The following is a 23472-nucleotide window of genomic DNA, read 5'->3' as shown; positions in this document are numbered from 1 at the left end:
CAAAAAACTTACAATGGAACACTATAAAATATATATTTTTAACACAAAAGAAAGTAAAAGAGAAAGAAAGAAACAAAAAAAGAGACATAGAAAATAAAACCTGATTATCAAAACCAGTGAGTTCAGCAAGGTTGTAAGATACACGATCAACATCTAAAAATCAGCTGTTTCTCTATATAACAATGAACAATCTGAAAATGAAGAACATTGCATTAATAAAAACATCATAAATAAAATATTTAAGGACTGGGCGCAGTGGCTGACATCTGTAATCCCAGAACTTTGGGAGGCCAAGGCGGGCAGATCACAAGGTCAGGAGTTCAAGATCAGCCTCACCAACATGGTGAAATCCCGTCTCTACTAAAGATACAAAAATTAGCTGGGTGTGGTGGTGTGTGTCTGTAATCCCAGCTACTCAGGAGGCCAAGGCAGGAGAATCGCTTGAACCTGGGAGGCAGAGGTTGCAGTGAGCTGAGATCACGCCACTGCACTCCAGCCTGGATGACACAGCGAGACTCTGTCTCAAAAAAATAAATAAAATATTTAGGGATAAATTTAACAAAGAGGTATTAGACCTGTACACTGAAAAATATAAACATGGGTGAAATTTTAAAGATCTAATTAGAGACCCCAAGTGTGTGGATTGGAAAACTCAAGATTGTTAAGATGGCAGTTCTTCCCAAATTGATCTATAAATTCAGCAAAATCCCTATCAAAAAAAGAACAGCTGACTTTTTTGAAGAAATTGACAAGCTAATCCTAAAGTTTATATGGAAATACAAAAGATCCAACATAAGCAAAACAGTTTTGAAAAAGAACAAAATTAGAGGATTTACACTTCCCTATTTCAAAACTTAATGTGCAGCTACAATAATCAAAATTGTGGTACTGTCTTAAGTATAGTGATATAGATGAATGGAACAGAAATGAGGGTCTAGAAATAAACTCTTACAGGCATTGTCAATTTATTGTTGATTAAAGAACACCAAGGCAATTCACTGAGGAAAGGATTGTCTTTTCAAGAATGGTGCTGAGGTTGGACATAGTGGCTCACACCTGTAATCCCAGCACTTTGGGAGGCCAAGGAAGGAGGATTGCTTAAGCCAGGAATTTGAGACCAGCCTGGGCAACATAGTGAGACCTCATCTCCACAAAAAGTAAAAATAAAAAAAAATTAGTAATTGGACAATTGGATATTCACATACAGAGTATGAATTTAAATCCTTACTTCATACCATATACAAAAATTAACTCAAAATAGATCATAGACCTAAACGTAAGAACTAAAATATTAAACTTCTCAAGGAAAACAGAAAACCTTCATGACCTTAGTTTAACCAGTTTTTAGATGATACCAAAAGCATGAAATTGAACTTAATAAAAATGTTAAGCTTTTGTGCTTCAAAAGACGCCAATAAGAAAACAGATTGGGAGAAAATATTTGCAAATCTGATATAGGACTCACATCCAGAACGTATAAAGAACTACTACAACTCAATAATAAAAAGACAAACCTCAATTAAAAAATAGATAAAAGATTTGAAGAAACATAGATACCTATAAGCACGTGAAAAAACACTCAACATTAGTTATTAGGGAAAAGCAATTAAAACCACAATGTAGTATCACTTCACATCCACTGAATAGCTATAAGAAGATAGTCAATAATTAAGTATTGGTAAGGATGTGGAGAAACTGTAACACTCATCCATTACTGGTGGGAGTATAAAGTGATACATTTTACATTTAGAGTATGATATCAATCCACTAAAATTTTATTGTGGTGATGGTTACGTAGCTCTGTAAATACCCCTTCAGTAAAGCTGTCAGAAAGAAAACCGTACTGCTAGACTAACTTCCAGTTTATTATACTGGAACAAGTCAGACGATACCAGGAGGAAGCAATCAGATAAACAATGTGAGACATTCTGTAAGACAACTGGCTTCCAATGTTATGAAAAAACCGAGTTATATTCCCACATACCAGAAATGACATTTCCAAAAAAGATATTTATAACGGTATCCAAATGTATGATGTACCTAGGAATATATGTAACAAAAAATTTACAAGACCATCTTGGCGATTAATAAAATTTTATTAAGACATTAAAAGAACTTAGTGATATATCACGTTCATGGATTGAAAGGCCCACTGTGATATAAATTCTCCCAAAATAGCTTATAGATTCATTGCAACTCCAGTCAAATTTTCAATGTGTTTGGCATTTTTTAGTGAAACATGATAAACTATTTCTAAAATATATAAAGAGCAGAGAACCAAGAAGAGCCACAAGCTATTGATGAATAACAAGGACGTGAAAGGACTTTGATATATCAAAAAAAATTTTTGAAGATGATGGAGTAATGAAGAGGGTGTCCATTAGCAGAGGGGAAAAAAACAATATAATAAAGAGCTCATAAAAGATCTTTGCATATATGGACAATATACAACAGAAAAGGCACTTCAAAGCAATAGGACAAGGAAGTTGTTTTTTTTTTTTTTTTTCCAATAAACAGTGCTGGCACAACAGACTAGCCTTAAAGCAGCAAAAAAATTACCTCATACTATATGTTGAAGATTGTTCCAAGTGGGATGACACCAAAATGTGAGAGGCAAAACTACAAAGCATGTAACAAGAGAATATTAACTATATTTTTAACGTAATGATTTTAAAAAGTGAGCTAACCATAAAGGAAAACTATTGATATATTTGAAGATATTAAAATTAAAATGTTAATATATTTTATAAACACTGTGAAAAGACAAGCACAAAGTGGGAAAAGATTCTGCAACACAACTCTTAAAGGAGTAGTATCCAGAATATACAAAGAATCACCTGCAAATTAATGAGAAAAATGGTCAAACTTCAACATACTTCATTCACCAAAGATGAAATCCAAATGGCCAAAAAATATATGAAATGTGCTCAGCCTCATGAACACCTTTCATATTTTTTCCATATAAGGAAAATGGTCATTTAAACGACAGTGTGATACCATTATACATCTACCAGATTGGGGTGGCTGGGGGAAAGCCAGTACACCCTGGGAAGAATGTAAATCAGTACAAGACTCTTTGGGAAACAGTTGGCATGATCTAGGTTCCACTCTTGTATATGTCCTTTTAAAGATGCAAACTCCAGAAGACATGTTCAAAATATCCATAGAAACACTGTTTGAAATATCCCCAAAGTGGAAAAAATCCAGATTGTCCATCAAGAGTAAAATGAAAAAAGTATATGTAATACATTCATACAATGGAATAAACACACTATAGCTACATTCAGTGATAAGGATGAATCTCATAATGCTTAGCGAAAGAAACCAGTCTCAAAAGTGTACATATGGTTCACATAAATTCCAAAAACAGAAACTAAATATGGTCTTTAGAGACATATACATGAATGGTAAAACTGTGAAGAAAAAGCAAAGCGAAAAGTAGGGATGATGTTAAAGTGGACGGCAGGTTGTGTTAGGGAGGGACATATAGGGAGCTTCTGAGTGTTGGAGATGTTCTATTTCTTTACCCGGTAGTCATATGGTATGCACATTATGTTAAAAATATATATGTGTGTACATATCTGTTGTATACATGCATACATGTTTCAGGTACTTTGTCTATATTCCACAATAAGAAAATATACAAATGACCAGTAAATATGAAAAGACATTCAATCTCACTAGTAATTAGAAAAATAAAATAACCATGATCAGCTCTCATGATTTGCTGAAAATGTAAAAGACTGATAATATCCCTCTTTGCTGAGGTTGCAGAGAAATAGGCATTCTCATATGCTGTCAACAGGAAAGTAAATTAATAATTCCTTTTTGAAGACCAATGTGGCAATATGTATAAAAACGTAAAGCTTGTCTTAAAAGTCTTCAATTCTAAGTATCTATCCTAATGAAATTCACATGCACTCAAGATATGTGTACGAAGATGTCTGCCATTCACTACAGCATTGTTTGCCGTAGTGAAAAAAATGAATAAATATCAAAAGGGGAGATTTATGAAAAGTATTATAACCCACAAAATGAAATACTATGCAGTCATTAAAAATAAAACTTTATAAACTGACATGGAAAGATATCCAAAACACAAGCAAGACACAGAATAACACACACACAGCATAATCCTGTTAAAATATAAATATGTACATATATTTATATAGAGTTATGAAAAACAGACTACAGATTCATGCTGTAACCTATTAGCAGTGATTACCTCTGGGCCAGGAAGTGGTGGAGGTAGAAGGAGGGTAAGCGGGACACTTTCCCATCTTACTCTAGATACATACATAGGATTCTTTTATAATCACATATCCATGGACTACTCATATATTCCTAACAAGTGGTAGTAGCAAAACAACTGTATTATTATTTGTTCCATTCCTATGAGATCAATCTAACACATTTGAAAATAACTTGCTTTCAAAGCTAATTCTTTTGTTCCTGGAGGGCCTTCACACAGCCTACAGTTGTGGTCACAGGGCTGTCAGCCATCAATCAAGGAGCCCTGTGCAGGATACTAAGTAACTTGGTCTGTCTCCAGGCTCGCCTCTTGAAAATATTTGCATACATTCTCATATTCCAGCTTACTGGCAGTAGCAATATCTTCCAAGAGCACTTTGGTAAGGTAAATAAATTCTGATGATGCACATCAAATCACATCCATATCAAAGTATAGATGTGGCTGTCAAGATGTATGTTTAGATCCAAATTAGTAATCACGCCTTTGGTGAGTGACTTTTAGAACAGTTTGCATTTGGATTCCAAAGTAAGAACGTAGACCCCACTAAATCACCATATAGAGCCTTTCTTCTCTTTCTTCTTCCCTCCCTTCACTCTGCGCTAGCCCTTTCTAAAACTAATTTTTCTATTTTCTATAAAGGTGGAAGAAAGGGCGAACCTGATCATGAGATTTTTGGAAACAGTAGTCAATCAGAACAAAAAGCATTATCAGTATATTTACGAAGAAAAATCAAACTACATGTACACATTTTGGTGTGCATTTTATTTTTGACTGGAATCATATCCATATGAAGGAAAACTGTGGAAGTATCCTTTACTCTTTTGAAAGCTTGGCCTTTGCCTTGCTGTGTCAAAGGAAAGCAAAACTAAGCCAGTAATGATGGAGATATCCCTGTTTCTATATGCACACTGACAGGAGAGGAGCTGCCTAGGAAATGCTTTTTGATTGATGAACAGAGGAGGGTCTACACACACATTAAAATACAAATGGAAACATATCAGCACACACAAGTCATTAGCCTGGTCCTCTGGCATCCACTGGCATGCATCTTTCCAAAGTACCACTTATTCAATGGTATCAGCAATATGTCTCATTATGCCTTTTATCAGCAAATACCTTTTTATTCCAGAATGGAAAACAAACTAGGAATTAAATACATCCAATATTGATGCTTTATTTCCATAAGTCACCAATAAGAGAATGAATTTAATTTTAATACATTTATTTTTGTGTGATTCTTAATAAAACACTTTCAAAACATTCTGTACATTTCAAGCCACTCAGAACCGCATTACATTTCTACAAATGTGATTTGTTGGGATGAGGTGCCAAGATGTCTCTGTACAAAGATGTACAATATGTACAATCACTGTAAGTGCAAGCTGTGCAAAGCAGAGTCTAGAACACTAATTCATGCCAAGGCTTACAAAAACATTTCAACACATAAGACTAAAGCTTGAAACAGCATTGTGGTTTTTTCCCTGGGCAAATGATTATTTTATAAACAAGTATATGTATATGTCATATAGAAAGAATAGTTTGACTCCTCAGCTCAGTCAGCACCATGCAGCTGACTGGATACATTACAGGGCTGCTCTCCTAGGCCTCTTTCTTCAAGGTGCCATTTTGCCACACTCAACAGTTGTCTCATCACTGAGTGGCTGCCACTGCTGCCTTTGGCTGAACCACAGCAACACTAGGAGACTTAAATTTGGGGAGATAAAGGCCAAATTTGTTTTCGATGCCTGCAAACGTGGCTGTGGCGAGTCTGTATCCACCGATGTGATCAGGGTTGGCAGGAGGAAGGTCTGCAATGCGTGACTTAGGTGTTGGTTCTGAACCAGCGGGTTTGCTGTTGACAGAAAAAAAGCCAACGGTTAGCATGCTGAAGGTGGATGAGGGCAGCTTACAGCTGGACATTTTCGGTCTGACCCATGTGCCACAAAGAAGAGTGTTTGTCTCAACTATTTCCATGGCACCTGTGCTGCATGACTAGAAACAACAGTCATGATTTATGGCTGCTTTGACAGCAACTTATCTACATATCTGATTTACAAGAGAAATGGCCTTATTTCCAATGCTTGTATACATATATAAACAGATCCATAGGAAAAAAGTCAGAAGAAAAGACATTCAAATATGAAGATTCTCTGGGAAGTAGGATTATGGATGATTTTTTTCTTTTTTCTTTTTGTAAAGATGGGGTCTTGCTATGTTGCCAAAGCTGGTTTCGAACTTCTGGTCTAAGCGATCCTTCTGCCTTGGCCTCCCAGAGCACTGGGAGGTGTGAGCCACCACACCCAGGCTGGTTTTTTTCTTTTATGCTTTATGGTTTTCCAAATTTTCTGCACTTAGCATATATGAAAGTAATTTTTAAAGTATATATTTTTCTTTTGACATAACTTTAGAAGTTAACTTTTTACGTAGTAGACTCATAAAGATTATCAATTAAATTATTTAAAGAGAAATAGGCAGGGCACGGTGGCTCACGCCTATAATCTCAGCACTTTGGGAGGCCAAGGCAGGTGGATCACGAGGTCAGGAGATAGAAGCTATCCTGGCTAACACGGTGAAACTGTGTCTACTAAAAATATTTAAAAAAAAATCAGCTGGGCGCGGTGGCATGTGCCTATAGTCCCAGCTACTCGGGAGGCTGAGGCAGAAGAATCACTTGAACCTGGGAGGTGGAGGGTGCAGTGAGCCGAGATCGCACCACTGCACTCCAGCCTGGGCGACAGAGCGAGACTCTGTCAGAAAAAAAAAAGAGAGAGAGAGAGAGAGAAATAAATAGCTTTAGTTCTTTTACAGAAGTTGAAAGCATGGAAAAGCCTGAAGCTTCACATTTCTACAATGCAACTGTAAGACTACTGTTCTCACTTTTTTTGTATAGGTCCCTCCACTTGATCCAACAGCTGATTCCATATATGGCCTTTGGGCACAGAGGAGTTCACAGGCTTCTGATGTGAGGACTCAGGAATGGTACTTGGTCTTCTGCTAAAAAGCTAATAATTGCTTGCTTTGGGTACAACTTCCCCACCCAGAAAATTCAACTAATAATTCCTCTTCTCAGTGCAAGCTTCAAATGATAAACTTTTAGAAGCCCAATTTCTGGCCTACAGCTCACTAGTGATTATATCCATGGGCAAAATCTCTCTTCAAGCCTATTGGTTTTTCCAGTAAATTAGCTTCAAGAACATCTACACCTAACTAATAATAAATTGTGGTGAATAATGAAGTATCAGAGATGCAAAAAGGCTTGGGACTTTGAAAGAAAATGCACAAAAGTGTTACTGGTATACATTTACATTACTTCTGTGAAAGGGCCATATAATAAAATCCACATAATGAGAACACCATGAAGTTCAGTATTTGCTTACGTGAAAAAAGACAATTATTTACACAGCATTTTAATCTGCTGCCTCCTGGCTAGGCACGGTAGCTCATGCCCATAATCCCAGCACTTTGGGAGGCCAAGGCTGGTGGAGTTCGAAACCAGCCTGGACAACACCGCAAGATCCCATCTCTATAAAAAAGTACAAAAATTAGCTGGGTGTGGTGGCACGCCTCTGTGATCCCAGCTACTCGGGAGGCTGAGGTGGGAGGATCACTTGAGCCCGGGAGGTTGAGGCTACAGTGAGCCAAGATCATGCCATTGCACTCCAGCCTGGGCAACAGAGGATATCCTGTCTTTTAAAAAAAATTTGCTGCTTCCCTAAAATCCCCCAATAGCTTATTAAAGGTTCTGTCTTATCAGTTTTCTAAGAGTTGCAACAATGCCTTTGTAGACAGAGCAAACATTTCTTTTGGTTTTAGTGATTTCTTTGTAAAGGAGTTGAGCAGCTGACTTACAGGCCTCCAAAATCAATGTAAAACCACCGCTGGAGAAGTTCATAAGTGACCAAGGTAACACCAAACTGGGGAGAGGATCGAAACACTCGAGCTGAAAAACAGAAGCAGGGGCAGGGGAGACTTAAAGCCAGAACAAATGTGGTAAAGACAGCCACTGAGTCACAGGGGAGGATGCTAGAGCCAGCCAGCTATTCTGTATGGCTCCAGCCCCTGCCTACCTGCAGTCCCTTTCCAAAATGCTGAGGGCCCTTCTTCCCGGAGAATCTTCCTGAAACAGTCGATGACACCACTGTATGTCGTCTGGCCAGCGCGGGCAGCCACCTGCAGTCTTGTCTTGATGACATCAGCAGGGGTCACCAGAGATGCAGCTGGGACACCTTTCAGAAGAAAACTACATTTATCTAGAGTACCTTATAAAAGATAGGAATACTACTAACATCTACTATAGAGTCTGCAACTTCAATCACTTGAGCGGAACTCAAAACTCTTTAAATAGATGTCTGGCCACTAATGGGAAAAGGACATAGAAGCCTATTAGCTGTTTCAATGTGATCAGTGGAAAATTATTTTTTTTTCCGAATTAAAAAAAAATCACTCTACATTGCATGATCCCAAATAACTGTGAAACGAAAAAAAAAGTAGCAATATTAATAAGGCAATTCCCGTGTTCTCTTTCAGTTTCAATTATTTTACCTCCTTTTTTTCTTAAATAAGATACAAGTATTTTTTATGTATAAAAAAAGGATAATGTCATTTTAGTGAGTCACTAAATGTATCTGACACCAAACTACTGTTTTTCCTGATTCTTGTCAACTGTAGTGTGGGAGGTGAGTATCAATACTCATAATCACTCGCTTGTTTGAAGGGCTACCTTGAGAGTTAACTGTGACTCCTTTCAGACATGCTTACATGACAAAAGTCATTACAACTGGAGCGAGAGGTGGCCAGACAGCCAGTTAAGAAACAATAGGGGAGCTGGTCAGGGAAAGGCCCCTGTGCCCAAGCTCCCTGGGGTCATGTTGAGATTGATCAGCATCAGGACACAGAAGACGGGATTTCACAACCACACCTTTTACTTATAAAATAAAACAGAGAGCAAAGGAGCAACATAATCTTCCCCAGGGGAAAGAAATTCAATTTGGCCTGAATATCATTGTATCCTCACTAGGCAGATGGAGCTGGCAGCCTTGTAGGGGGTTCTGCTAGAGAAGAATGCAAATACCTCCCCTTGGCATGGCCTTGCACCCTATTCAGATGAAACTAGATAAACTGCCTGCCTTTGGAGGCAGACTTTTGAATGTTCTCAGTTCCTGCTAGCAAATCTTGACTGGTAAAAATTACAAAAAAATAATTTCATTCTGAAAACTGACATCAAATGTCTATGGGGAAAAAGTTGCTGCTGACAGTTCCATGGAAATATTTAGTTGGTTCAGTCAACCACTGGCAAATGCCTGTCCACAATTAGACTCTTCTTCCCTGGCTGTTTTTCGTTGTTGATTGGGAAGCACAAGGAAAAGCCTGGAAGGCAAATGTTGCCCCCATTTAAAAGTAGGAGACTGGGCCAAGTGTGGTGGTTCACACTTGTAATCCCAGCACTTTGGAAGGCCAAGATGGGTGGATCACCTGAGGTCAGGAGTTTGAAACCTCACATGTACAGCCTGACTCTTTTTTTTTTTTTTTTTTTTTGAGACGGAGTCTCACTCTGTCGCCCAGGCTGGAGTGCAGTGGCACGATCTTGGCTCACTGCAAGCTCTGCCTCCCAGGTTCACGCCATTCTCCTGCCTCGCCTCCCGAGTAGCTGGGACTACAGGCACCTGCCACCACACCCGGCTAATGTTTTGCATTTTTAGTAGAGATGGGGCTTCACTGTGTTAGCCAGGATGGTCTCAATCTCCTGACCTCGTGATCTGCCCACCTCGGCCTCCCAAAGTGCAGGGATTATAGGCGTGAGCCACCGCGCCTGGCCTCAGTCTGACTCTTGAGTTAGGAAGGAGCTGACTTGGAAAAGGAGAGAACCAGATGTCCTTGGCTGCACCAACACTCCGAAAAGACAAAGGAAGGAAGGGGTGCATGTTTGCTCTCTATACAGCCAGTAATGAACCATTACAGAGCTCAGTGTGGCTCTGACCAGCTGTGCTGGCCAACATGGTGAAACCCTGTCTTTTTACAAAAATTAGCCAGGCATGGTGGTACACGCCTGTAGTCCCAACTACTTGGGAGGCTGACGCAGGAGAATCGCTTGAACCCGGGAGGCAGAGGTTGCAGTGAGCCAAAATTGTACCACTGCACTCCAGCCTGGGTGACAGAGCAAGACTCCGTCTCACCAAAAAAAAAAAAAAAAAAAAAAAAAAGGTGGGAGACTGGTAAGTACCAGAAAGGGGCTGCTACACACAACTCACTGCCAAGACTGAGCAGGTAACTTTACTGGCTTTTAAACGGAAAACTTACTGAAATTACCACCGCTAGGGGAGAAAGGACTTGCTGGGCCCCAAGTAAGGGCGGTAAGGTCCCTGGGGCCGTTTCTTAATGATCACAAGTCATCCCTGTCTTCACAAGCAAGAACAACAATGTGGTCCATCCCAACACTCTCAGGCCCAAGGGCTCCTGCCACACACCAAGCACAGCACACTCCAGGAGCTGCTCAGGTTGCCCCGATGTTTAGCCAGAGCCTCCAGAGGAGAATGAGCCCAGCAGTGAAGAGCCACACAGTGAACATAAGCCTGGCTGGTCACAGCCACACTGAGCTCTGCAATGGTTCATTACTGGTTGTATAGAGAGCAAACATGCACCCCTTCCTTCCTTTGTCTTTTCAGAGTGTTGGTGCAGCCAAGGACACCTGGTTCTCTCCTTCTATTCCAAGTCAGCTCCTTCCTAACTCAAGAGTCAGGCTGTACCTGTGAGGTCAGAAGGAAGCATCTTAGTATGTCCCTGCTCTTACAGGGCTCCTCTTTCAAATGGAATCTCTTCTGTGCCTAATTTGGTATCTTAGATGAGATGAAGGTTTTCCTTCATGTTATTGACATTTATTGAGCACCTATTACTACTACACTGGCCACACAGGAAAGGCAAGGATGAAGAGAATGAAACTCTTGCCCTCAAGAAGCTATTAGCCTAGTACAGAGGATAACACTTATGCAAATAACTATTAATAAAAGACAAACTGTTTTTGTTTTTTTTTTGTTTCTTTGTTTTTTTGTTTTTTTGAGACAAGCTCTCACTCTGTCACCCAGGCTGGAGTACAGTGGTATCATCTCGGCTCACCGCAGCCTTGACCTCCCAGGCTCAGGTGATCCTCCCACCTCAGCCTCCCGGGTAGCTGGGACTACAGGCACGCACCACTATACCTGGCTAATGACAAAGTGTTAAGGGTTAGAAAAAGTACAAAAATTGAGTTCAAGGTGGTTTGCTGAGGGGTACTGCTTACTTTGGTCTAATGAGGGCAATGGTAGGAAAAAGAGGGACACCTTCACGACAAAAGCTCAATTTTGGGCCAAACTATGTAGATTCCAATATACAGAGAAAGTAAGAGCATGCTAGATCTGTGCATAAGCATGAGATACAGCAAAGCAACTGATTTGAGGAAAAACTTTCCCACCTTAATGCTTAGCTTGGCTGTACTCAAGGTTTCAGGGGCACAGGAGACTAAGAAACATGTTAATGATGAAAGCCCAATTTAGATGGGCAGATCTAATTTGGCTCTGAGTTGCTAAGCTGCATTAAGCTGTTTATCCACATTATGCAAATGTAATTAACTCTCATCAGAATTACAGCACATCCCACAAAGGAGAAAAAGTGATATTTAAACTAAGTCAGGTACAAACAATAATCCTTCCAGAAATAAAAGGGGAAAGTACATAGAGATTCTGTACTTTTTAAATAATGGGAGAATTCTTGCAGTTAAAAAAAAAAAAATTCGTAGTTACCTGCCATGGCTCCAGCTGCAAGAAGATTTAAACCTCCCACATGTCCATTTTCATCAGCCAGAAGTAGTTTGCAATGAGCATAAACAGGAAAATAGATTGCAGAGAAGGGAATGTCTCGGAGGAAACACGCTTTGGCACCCTGTCACACAGTGAGGAAATAGTGCAAAACAGTGTGAAACTGAGTATGAATGCCCAAATGGGATCCATGTGACATTTTTCAGTGACAAGCCTGAGGTGTCCCTCAAACAGCATTAGAACTGATGTGCAAGGGAAATGGGGGAGGCGGGAGATGAGTGGGGAATAGGGAAATCCGTATATCTCAAAGCTTGTGAAAGCATGGTGAATCCTGCAGTCCTAGAGTTAATAACTGGGTAATGATACTATCTGAAAACTAAGAACTTTCTGGCATTTTTTATATAGATTCAGGGTTTTTAAAATTAATTAATCTCTTACTATGGTAAAAACACACAAGATCTACCCTCTTAAATTTTTACATCAGGTGAGAGTCCCTGCAGTGCCAGGTAAAAAGCTAGCAGCAGTGGTGAAGGAAGGTAACTACTCTAGAGCAGGGGGAAAAGAAACCCAAATCTTTCCCTCCTCATTCCCCATGTCCTAAATATCAGACAAAATATTTTAGCAGCAGATTTCCACAGGAGTAGAAAATCATGACCCAGGGGCAGCTTGTCCCAATGACTGAGGTCTCAAAGAACACCTCTCTCAGCTCTGTCGGAAGCCCACACCATTCCACCACCTAGCTAGGCAAACGCTCCACCTTGGCGCTTATTTTTTTAATGACTCTGTTTTCTTCTTCTTTTTTTTTTCCTGAGACAGGGTCTCACTATGTTGCCCAGGCTGGAGTGTAGTGGTGCAATCACAGCTTGCTGTAGCCTTGACCTTCTGGGCTCAAGTGATCCTCCCACCTCAGCCTCCTGAGTAGCTGGGATGACAGGTGTACACCACTGTGCCAGCTAATTTTTTTTTTTTAAAGTAGAGACAAGGTCTAGACATTTTGCCCTGGCTGGTTGAACTCCTGGGTTCAAGCAATCCCCCTGCCTCGGCCTCCCAAAGTGCTGGGAGTGCAAGTGTGAGCCAGTGCTCCCAGCCCTGGTTGTTTTCCAAAAAGACAAACTCAAACATTGAAAAAAGAAAAAAATCCACGGACTCACTAAAGGATAATACAGAGAGAAGCAATATTAATAAATTCATCTCTCAAAGGGAATTCAAAAAGGATGGAAATTGGGAGTGGGGAGGAGGAAGCAAAAATGTGTACGAAACTCTCTTGAGACAGGCATCATTGTTTGCTGGTCTCCAGAGAACCCTGTAGCTGTGTGATTCCAATCTAGAGAATTTCTAATTTCTAATTTGCAGTTACAGAAACAAATTTACACATTTCTGCAGTGATGGATCTATATCAGATGCTGTGGAAACACAGTTGTCTATGGTGGCTAAATTTACGTATTCCCCTTACACGAGGCAAAGGAATGGAAAGAAATCCTCTTCCTTGTTTAAGAAAAATAATAGCTTCTGCTCCATTACATCTGATCTGTAATGATGGGAGTAAGTATGCCCGCAGGGAAGGAATCTGTTGACTGGCATTTTGTTAAAGTACAGTACACTCTGTTGTTGTTGGGTTTTTTTTTTTTTTTCCTAAATGGAATTCATTATTGACAAATCCTACCACTTAACTTCTTAAAGACCTGAATCCTACCAAACTCTACTACTGTTTTACTGTGGTCAAATTATTAAGACAAAGAAAAGCTCCCACTGGGAAGTTAACAATAGAGATAACTCAGACTGAAAATAAACATCAGACATATTTTGAAGCTCTAAACCAGCCCAAAGAGAGCACCAAGGAAAGTCTTCCCAAACCCCCCAGCAAATGAAAGGCTGTGAGCCTGAGGCCAGTAGGTCTGCGGTGCTGGCCTCCTTGCTGGCAGTTTCACAAAAGCCTGAAGATGACAACAGGAGAGGCTGCATGTGTATTCCACAGCCTCTCATACAAGTGTCCTGATTCTTTTCTTTTTTTTGATTTTCTACTCCACAGACTACCCTGCTAGACAAGATTGCTTTTCAACTTGGAGGGAAGAAGTCTGGTTTCCACATTCTTTCACATTTTATTGAGTACATTATAACCTAAACCTACCCACCTTATACAGACCAAAAATTCCCAAGTCCCGGAGTACATTCAGGGCGCTGACTCTGGGTCCCGTGGTGATCTCTCCAGCTACTTGCAGACGAATCTTCACTATCTCCAATGGGTTGGTAAAAATGACCTGAGAGCCTCCAGCCTGTAGGCAAGGGTGAAGAGACAGGCAGATTCCACATCAGAGCCCGACTGGCAGCGTAAAAAAGGAAAATCCAGCAAAGCCTCCACGTCTTGCTATCTTGAAAAGAAGAAGGTAAAACCTCCTTCCTCATGGGGGAATGACAGTTTGACACTTAGGCCCACCCTGGAGAGGTTCAGAGGGATGGTCTCAAACTCTGTCTCAGATCAATGTACCCCTGGGTTTGTTTCTAGCTGAAATGTCAAGACTATTTCTCAGACCAGTGTTTCCAGGATCACCCCAGCCATATTCCAAATAACAAAACTAATGAACCCATTTGGAAAAAAAAGTAGAGACAGATGTGGCAGCAAGGTACTCAATGAAAGAAAAAGAGATAGTAGAAGACTCTCATATTTTACAAGCCAGAGCTAAAATTCAGAGCTACAATTATTTTTTTCCTCTTTGTGGTAAGCATTCTTGGCAGCAAACCCACTTGCTTCTGCTTCCTTGGATTGTAGAGCAATTAAAACTACTTTGGTGCCTTAAGTCAAAAGGGGAAAAGTCTCCTCCAGTTCAAATCTAAAATGTATTATCCTAAGCAAAATTCGGATACAGGTACATGGCTACACCCACACAAAAGGGAAGAATTTAGAAAGATAAATTTCAGTATCATTTCAAGACAAAACCAGAAAAACTCTTCAAGGCAAAGCTGAGAAATGGAACATCTAGTTACCATGAGTACAACACCCTCAAGATCAAAGCCATATTCCATATTCCTGTGGTGAGTGACAGAGATTTGAATTTGGATAATGAGAGTATATTTGCATCTGAAATCTGTTAACTAGTAGAGAAAAAAAAAAGTTTAACAAAAACTTCTACCAACTTCTTTTTTTTTGGTTTCTGTAAGACAAGAAAGAAAAAAATGTGTGTGACCATGGATATAGAAAAATAAATAAAATATATATCTCCTTTCATGAAATGAAAAATCCCATTTGTACATCTTCAACTGTAGCTGTTTATATTATGTAATCATAACCATATTCATATAATATTCATAATGATATTCATATCATCATAATCATTGTATATAATCACATGTGAAATATGAAATCTGGGACACTGTAATTCCACAGGTAAAGATTACAAACAATACCAAAAATTCACATGCAGCTTTCAATGGTACTTCAGTGCTCAACCTTTGCCCACATTCCTGCTCGTTTACCTAAAACCCAAAGCCCTCCCAGACCCGCTTCCAAGGGGCAGCAACATGGCTCAGTCCATTTTCCTAATTGCCTTGGGACTATAAATCCCCCAACTACCCCTATTCCAATCCTGACTCCTTAACTCCTTTCAATATTCAAAATTGCCAGCAATGATACTAAATGCCTTCCCTCTTCATGGACAGCTTATTGTTCTGGATTCCCTAGGGCCTCAATCCCCTTTTTGTCCTTCGAGCAGGGAGGTGCAGCAATTTGCTGTCTCTCTCTCACGGTTTCCTCTAACTCCTCAACTCAACACAATCCAGACCACTGGCGCACAGGTCCCCCAACTATGTACTGACCCAATTTTACATGTTGATTTGCCTGCGTTTCTCTCTCTTTTAATCTGTTGCACTGCAGGCAGAAAGAAGCACTTTAATGTTTCAATCTAAGCAAACAATACTTTCAAAAGGATTGCTGGGTGAAAAATTATGTTAAAATGATAATCCAACTAATTGCTCCTGTAGCTAGTATTAAAGACCAAATCAATTGAAAAAGTTCACTACTTCCCTGAAATCTCTTGTTTAAATAATGGTTGCAAAGACTATCTTTTGGAAAATGTGCTTTATGTTTTAACTAAAGCAGGTTTAAAAATTAATAGAACTGAAAATTTTTATTCTAATTCCCCCAAATTTGCCACTACCAGACAGTGTCAGTCCCTGGGTGCCAAATGTTAAATGTGGACATTATGTTTAAATAAATACAAAGGTCTTTCATGTTTGTAATCATTAGTAAATTATAACATCCTGCTGGGCAGGAGTACTCCAATCCATGTCCCCCACCCGCACCTCACAGCTGCCTCCTCCCCTTCCTTCTCTCATGCACCCTTTTAGAAATAACTGCCAATTGATTGAGATTTATACTCCTTTAACAATGCTTCAAATTTTTTGAAGTATACAAGTAACAGGCTTTCTACTGAAACTACAAAAATGGTACAATAAAGAGAAATAATTGATGTTTTATTTGTTTGTGAGACAGGGTCTCACTCTGGCAGGATCAGCTCACTGCAACCTCAACCTCCCCGGGTTCAGGCGATCCTCTCACCTCAGCTTTCCAAGTAGCTGGGACTACAAGCGTGCACCACCACGCCGAGCTAATTTTTGTATTTTTTGTAGAGATGGGGGTCTTACCATGTTGCCCAAGCTGATCTCGAACTCCTAGGCTCAAGCGATCCACTCGCCTTGGCCTTCCAAAGTGCTAAGATTACAGGCGTGAGCCACTGCACCCAGGTGGGACTACATTTTAAAAATACATACACCTTAATTGCTGTATGATTTGAAGATTAGTTACCTAGCACACATACCAAATCCCAACAATGCACAGGACATAACCACAAAACTCAATTGATGTGCATTTATAAACACATTTAATCTGGCAAGTAAGAGTGCAAACAATCAATGACACTATAGCAAGGCACACATCTATAAGTTTGTTTCATGCCTATGTTTGAAGGAGGAACACTTCTGACAATTACATCATTTGTATATGCTTTAAAAACTAACATACACGCCAAGTGCAATGACACATGTCTGTAGTCCCAGCTGCTCAAGAGACTGAGGCAGGAGGATTATTTGAGCCCAGGAGTTCAAGGCCAGCCTGGGCAATGGAGTAAGACCCCTACCTCTTAAATTTTTTTAGTAATTAGTATACATTTTTAAAACCTCATGATAGGCCTAGGAACATAAGGCAAATACTTTCCAGAAACGCTGAATAATTTTAGCAAAGATAAAGACTGCAAAAACCGCAGTTACTTTTGTACCAACATAATAGTTTGTCTAAAACTCTGGATGTTTATAATGCTTAGAGGGAAACATACATGGCAAATATGCACTGTTCTTTTTCAAATTCTGAGGTTAATCACTCCGTCTCTCTCTCTCCTACATATTAAATTGGGGATAGGGAAGGGGGAGTAAAATCTGAGATTAGTTCAATTATACTGGTAAGAAATCAAGCAACACAGAATGAGGGACTATGATGTTATCAAACTATTGAACTGGGTGTTTCCTCTCTGAGAAACAAATACAGAGAAATAGAATATTTCTTCCAAGACTCTATTGATTATAAATGATATCATTAATAACAGCTCTCCAAAGGGGAAAACCACTGCTTGCAGTAAATATAATCTTTAATATATAGAATTCCATAAATACAGTAACTTTTCAATAAAAAATAGTACCTGTATTTCTACAAATATGCTAACATTTGCTATTTTTAATAGCAAAATTGAACAGGAAGAAATTCAAATTCCCAATAAAACTGCCAAGTAGATACAATTTTATGCTGTTAATTGGGCAATATGATTTGATAATAAAATCATGCCAAATGACAAAAACAGAACATAAGATATTAGGTACACATTTGATCATAAATATGTCAAAATTTACCTATGTTTCTCAAAATCAAAGTGGCTTAAAGATTAAAACATTGATTGCCTCCTGGATAAAGAAACTGAATAGCTGGGAGAAATAATTTTCATAGCATACTCTATTGTACCTTTTAAATTTCAAAACATATGAATGTATTAACTACTCAACAACAACAAGAAACAGACCTGGTCTTAGAAACAATGGCTTCTTTATAGACTAAGTCTTCTCTCACATATTCTTCTTCATGGTAAATTTGGTAATTTGGCAAATATATTTTTTAAACTAGTTGGCATTAGTTACTGTGGACCTAAGGTTTTTAAAAAAGCTTATTATATGTGAACATCAAAAAACCTAACCAAATATAGCTAGTGATCTGAAATAATCAACACTAAGATATATAAAATTTTAAATTAAACCACAATGATACACAGCTACATAAATTTAAATGGACATTGCTAAATTTGACATCCTGTTGCTTCTTTTACAAATGCTTATATTAGATAACATACCATTCAATACCATACCTTTGCTGAATTTTTTTCACTCATGAAATCACCAAAATTAGCTTCTAATTCTCTAATTGCTTAAATTTCCCTCATTAAATTTGCAGCTTATTTTTTAAAAGAGATACAAGCATTAATATTAAAACAGACTTAGATGCTTTCTACTTTTAAACTGAGTTTAAAAGATACATAAAAGGGAACAAGTCTCATTTTGAATGAGGGTTACCCATATATAACAGAAATGGAAAGAATAAAAAACTTCCATTTAATCTTATATGATTTTTTTAATGAGAAAATCAACTAAAGCTGACAGCAAAAGTTAGTGGGGAAAAGGATGTAATTTTGAGATGTCACCATGCTTCCACAGTGCCTAAGGCCGAGGGGCTATACACAGGATTAGGCCTATTCAACCTTCTGCCCTCTCAATCCTACCCCCGGGGCAAGTTTCACAAAGAGGTTGGAGACTGGGCCCTGTTTGTGCCAAGTCCTTTGTTTATTTCCTTCTTTGATCTGTTGTCTCCTATAGATTGAAATGATTTCTCTCCAACCACAAAATATCCAATCTAAGTAACTCATTATAAAGTCTTCCCTTTTAGAGACTGATGAAAATCTAACTTCAGTTTATTTAAGGTCACATCAACTCCAGATGAACACCATATGTGCACATAAAATAACCAGATAAACAATAAAAGTCACAGAACTAGGTGTCACTAGGACTGACTCAAGAGGAACAGGAACAGACAGTGAGTCAGCCTTGCACACCACCAACCATTCATATTTTTCTAAAGCAATAGGAAATGCTATGGTTCTTTCTAAAATAGGATAGCGATAGCTTAAAAGAAATAAACTGCAATGTGCTCATTGCTGATTGATGATATATGCGAGGGTGTTATGAATTAACATTACATATACCCCTAACTAGGGTAAGGGAAGTGCTATGATCTGAATGTTGGTGTTTCCCCCATTTCATATGTTGGAACTAATATCCAACATTATAGTATTAAGAAGTAGGGCCTTTTGGGAGGTGATTAAGTCATGACGGTTCTGCCCTAGTGAATGGGATTAGTGCCCTTATACATGAGGTTGAAGGGAGCTGCCTTGTCTCTCCTACCAAGCGAGCACACAGCAGCAAGGTGCCGTCTTGGAAGAGAGAGCAAGCCCTCCCTCACCAGACGCTGAATCTGCCAGTACCTTGATCTTGAACTTCCAGCCTCCAGAACTGTAAGCAATAAATTTCTGTTGTTTATAAATTACTCAGTCGAAGGTATTTTTTAATAGCAGCCACAATTAACTAAGACAGCAAGAATGAAAATTCCTGTGTACCTATCATAAGCCACTTTTGACATAAATATATAAGGATTTTTAACTTGTATGCATATCTATATGTGTTCACATAAGTATGTAGGCATAAAGTTGGACCACACTAATTCCTGGGGATGGGAGGTGGAGGAGCTGTTTCCAAACTACTCTTTAGAGATACACAAGCTTGGCTTGCTGAGGAAGACATAGAATTCTTCATCATAAGGAGCTGGCTAGTTACAGATCTTGGACCCCAGGATTAGTAAATGCTCCACCTAACATGTGGGCTTTTTGCTTTACCGATATGAAGGGAGGGTGTGTGTATGCAGTGTGGGCACACACATGCACACACATGCTGCACACACATGCTGCACTCTCAGCACACACATGCTGAGAAAAAGCATGGGAGAATTGAAAGATTCTAGGTTTGGAAGACTACTGACCTAGATTGTCATAGATTTTGCATTCAGCATAACCATTCCATTCCCACAACCGTGCTATCTGCCTTACAGAGGTCTTGTGCACTACTAACTCATGTGAGAGCACTATGCAGACCGAAAGCAAAACACAAAGGGAAAGAATGTGTTCTCCAGAAAGTGTGTTCGCATAGGGTTGTGGAAATTCACCTGCAACATTAGCACTTTGCTGAGCAATAAGTTTTGAGTTTCATGACTTCCATCCACTCAGGAGTATATACTCTCTGAAAGAGGTAATGCAGTCAGCTAGGTAAGTTTATTGCTAATCTCTGATTTGAGTTTAACAATTAAAAAAGAACAGGTACTTACCAAAGAGACCATTAGAAAGTACATATAGGTTAGTCCATTTAGATTTTTTTTTTTTTTTTTGAGACAGAGTCTCGCTCTGTCGCCCAGGCTGGAGTGCAGTGGCCGGATCTCAGCTCACTGCGAGCTCCGCCTCCCGGGTTTACGCCCTTCTCCTGCCTCAGCCTCCCGAAAAGCTGGGACTACAGGCGCCCACCACCTCGCCCGGCTAGTTTTTTATATTTTTTAGTAGAGACGGGGTTTCACCATGTTAGCCAGAATGGTCTCGATCTCCTGACCTCGTGATCCGCCTGTCTCGGCCTCCCAAAGTGCTGGGATTACAGGCTTGAGCCACTGCGCCCGGTCTAGATTTTTTTAATATTCTGTTTTGTTAATTTGGAAAGATATTTAAATTTATTCTCACTTAAGTTTCTGGATCTATCCAAAAAACTACATAATTACTTTTTCTTTAAAAACTACTACAAACATCATTAATAAAAGTAATAAACAAGTCATAGACTGGCAAAAAAATATCCACAACACATCTATTTGACAAAGGGCTGTATCCATGACATATAAACAACTTCTACAAATAGTAAAAAAATACGAAACCTAATAAAATGTAGGCAAAAGATTTGAACAGATACTTCACACACACACACACACACACACACACACACACACACGAATAGCCAATAACACATGAAAAGATAATCAACATCTTTAGGAATCAGGAATATGCAAATTTAAACCACAATAAGATACTATTTCACATACCTACAATGATTACTATCAAAAACACTACAGATATCAAACATCAGTGAGGATGTGGAGCAACTGGAATACTAGTATACTGCTGAGAAGACTATAAAATGATCCATCCACTTCTAAGAACTAACTGGTAGTTTATTTTAAATTGAATGTACAATGACTCTATTTTACTCTTAGATACCTAAGAAAAATGAAAATATAGGTTGACAAAAAGATTTGCACAAGAATGTTTATAGCAAACTTATATGTAACAGACAAAAACTCAAACATCTATCGATAGAAAAATGGATAAACTGTGGTAAATTTGTACAATGAAATACTACTCAGCAATATGTAAAACAAACACAAACCTGATACCCACACAAGGATGACTCTCTGAAAACATGTTAAACAAAAGAAGCCAGCCATGAAAGAATGCATCTTGTGCACTCCATTTACATGAAATCCAAGAACAACAAACCTTGAGACAGAAATCAGAAGTGTGGTTGCATGGAGTAAGGGAGAAGGGATGACTGGAAAGAGGCATGAATGAATTTTCTGGGGTGAAATGTTCATTATCTTAGGTGGTGATTACATGGGTGTATACAATTGTCAAAACTCATTGAGCTGAATACCTAAAATCTGTTCCTTTTAAAAATGGTACTTATACCTAAAAAAACAACCAAATATATAAATATGTCATATTCATATATTTATTAAAGGAAGGAAGGAAAGAAGCAAGAAAGTCATTATAAAGTGGCATAGGGTCATCTAGATTTATTTTGACACAAATCAATGCTTTGATTCCCCCAAGAGGACATTATAGAATAAAAGGACTTGGTCTAAAAAAATCAGAATACTTGGGTTCACATGAAACCTCCAGCATATATTAGCTGTGTAAATTGGGGTAAGAGAGTTAGCCTTTCTGGACTTCTGTTTCTCATCTACCTATTTTATAGAGGGTGACAATAATGCATAATAATGTACTTTGAAAATTCTAGGTTGACATTAAGGTACTATTTTTGCCCACAACAGATATCATAATCAAACATTCAAATACATTTGTGTCTTCTAATAAACATACATTTGTACATATAAATATTATGCATAAACATATATATACAGGTGGTCCCCAACTTAACAATGATACAATTTATGGTTTTCTGACTTTACGATGGTGCAAAAGCAATATACATTCAGTAGAAACAATACTTGAAGTACCCATAAAGCCTTTCTGTTTTTCACTTTCAGTACAGTATTCAACAAATTACATGAGATATCCAATAATGTAATATAAAACAGGCTTTGTGCTTTATGATTTTGCCCAATTACAGGCTAACGTAAGTGTTCTGAGCATGTTTTAGGTACGATAGGCTAAGCTATGACATTCAGTAGGCTAGGTGGATTAAGTGCATTGTTGACCTAAAAATTTCCAACTCATGATAGGTTTATTACAATGTAACCTCATTGTAAGTCAAGGAGCATCTGGGTGTGGGGGTGTGTGTGTGTGTAGAGAAAGATACAGATTTTCTAACAGAAAAATATATGGTCTGACAAGAATGGTTTACCTATAAGAACAAGAGGAAAAATTATTTAAAACCTATTGTTACATATTTAATACTCATACAACACTCAACATTCATAAGAAATATTTACTGAGCAACTGTATACACACACATACAATCTTACCCCATCTCCACCTAAAAAAAGGTCAAGCAATTTTTTAAAATTATTATTATTATTATTTGTAGAGATGGGGGTCCCACTATGTTGCACAAGCTGGCCTTGAACTCCTGGGCTCAAGCCATCTTCCCACCTCAGCCTTCCCAAGTGCAGAGGTTACACCCGTGAGCTACCACACCTAGCCAAGGTCAGGCAATTTAACCTAGAGTTCAATTTATAGATACTACAAACAAAAATCAAACAAAAAAACATATTGGGATAGCACATCTAAGTTATCATAAATTCTGAACTAGTAAGTTTTTTGAGAAGATTTTGATATAGATATAAAACAAAAGTTTGGTTAATGTTCACAATGAGATTTAAAAATCTGAAAATAGGCCGGGTGCGGTAGCTCATGCCTGTAATCCCGGCACTTTGGGAGGCCGAGGCAGGTGGATCACGAGGTCAGGAGATGGAGACCATCCTGGCTAACACGGTGAAAACCCGTCTCTACTAAAAATACAAAAAATTAGCCAGGTTTGGTGGCACGTGCCTGTAGTCCCAGCTAGTCAGGAGACTGAGGC

General features: G+C 38.8%; 1 protein-coding gene across 2 annotated transcripts in view; it reads right to left on the bottom strand.

Annotated features, from left to right (window-relative positions):
• Positions 1-4996: 4996 nt before the first annotated feature.
• SLC25A12 (solute carrier family 25 (aspartate/glutamate carrier), member 12) overlaps positions 4997-23472 on the bottom strand; it is a 128792-nt gene continuing 110316 nt past the window's right edge. For both annotated transcript variants that reach the window (XM_011991920.1, XM_011991922.1), the window contains 5 exons: positions 14172-14312; positions 12025-12163; positions 8320-8478; positions 8102-8192; positions 4997-6104 (listed from right to left, as the gene is read on the bottom strand). In XM_011991920.1, coding sequence (XP_011847310.1) covers positions 5903-6104; positions 8102-8192; positions 8320-8478; positions 12025-12163; positions 14172-14312 — 732 coding nt within the window. In that variant the 3' untranslated portion in view covers positions 4997-5902. The remainder of the gene's footprint in view (positions 6105-8101; positions 8193-8319; positions 8479-12024; positions 12164-14171; positions 14313-23472) is intronic.

Source organism: Mandrillus leucophaeus, unplaced genomic scaffold, assembly GCF_000951045.1.
Source record: "Mandrillus leucophaeus isolate KB7577 unplaced genomic scaffold, Mleu.le_1.0 Scaffold40, whole genome shotgun sequence".
NCBI classification, from domain to species: domain Eukaryota; kingdom Metazoa; phylum Chordata; class Mammalia; order Primates; family Cercopithecidae; genus Mandrillus; species Mandrillus leucophaeus.
This window is presented reverse-complemented; position numbering and strand designations above follow the sequence as displayed.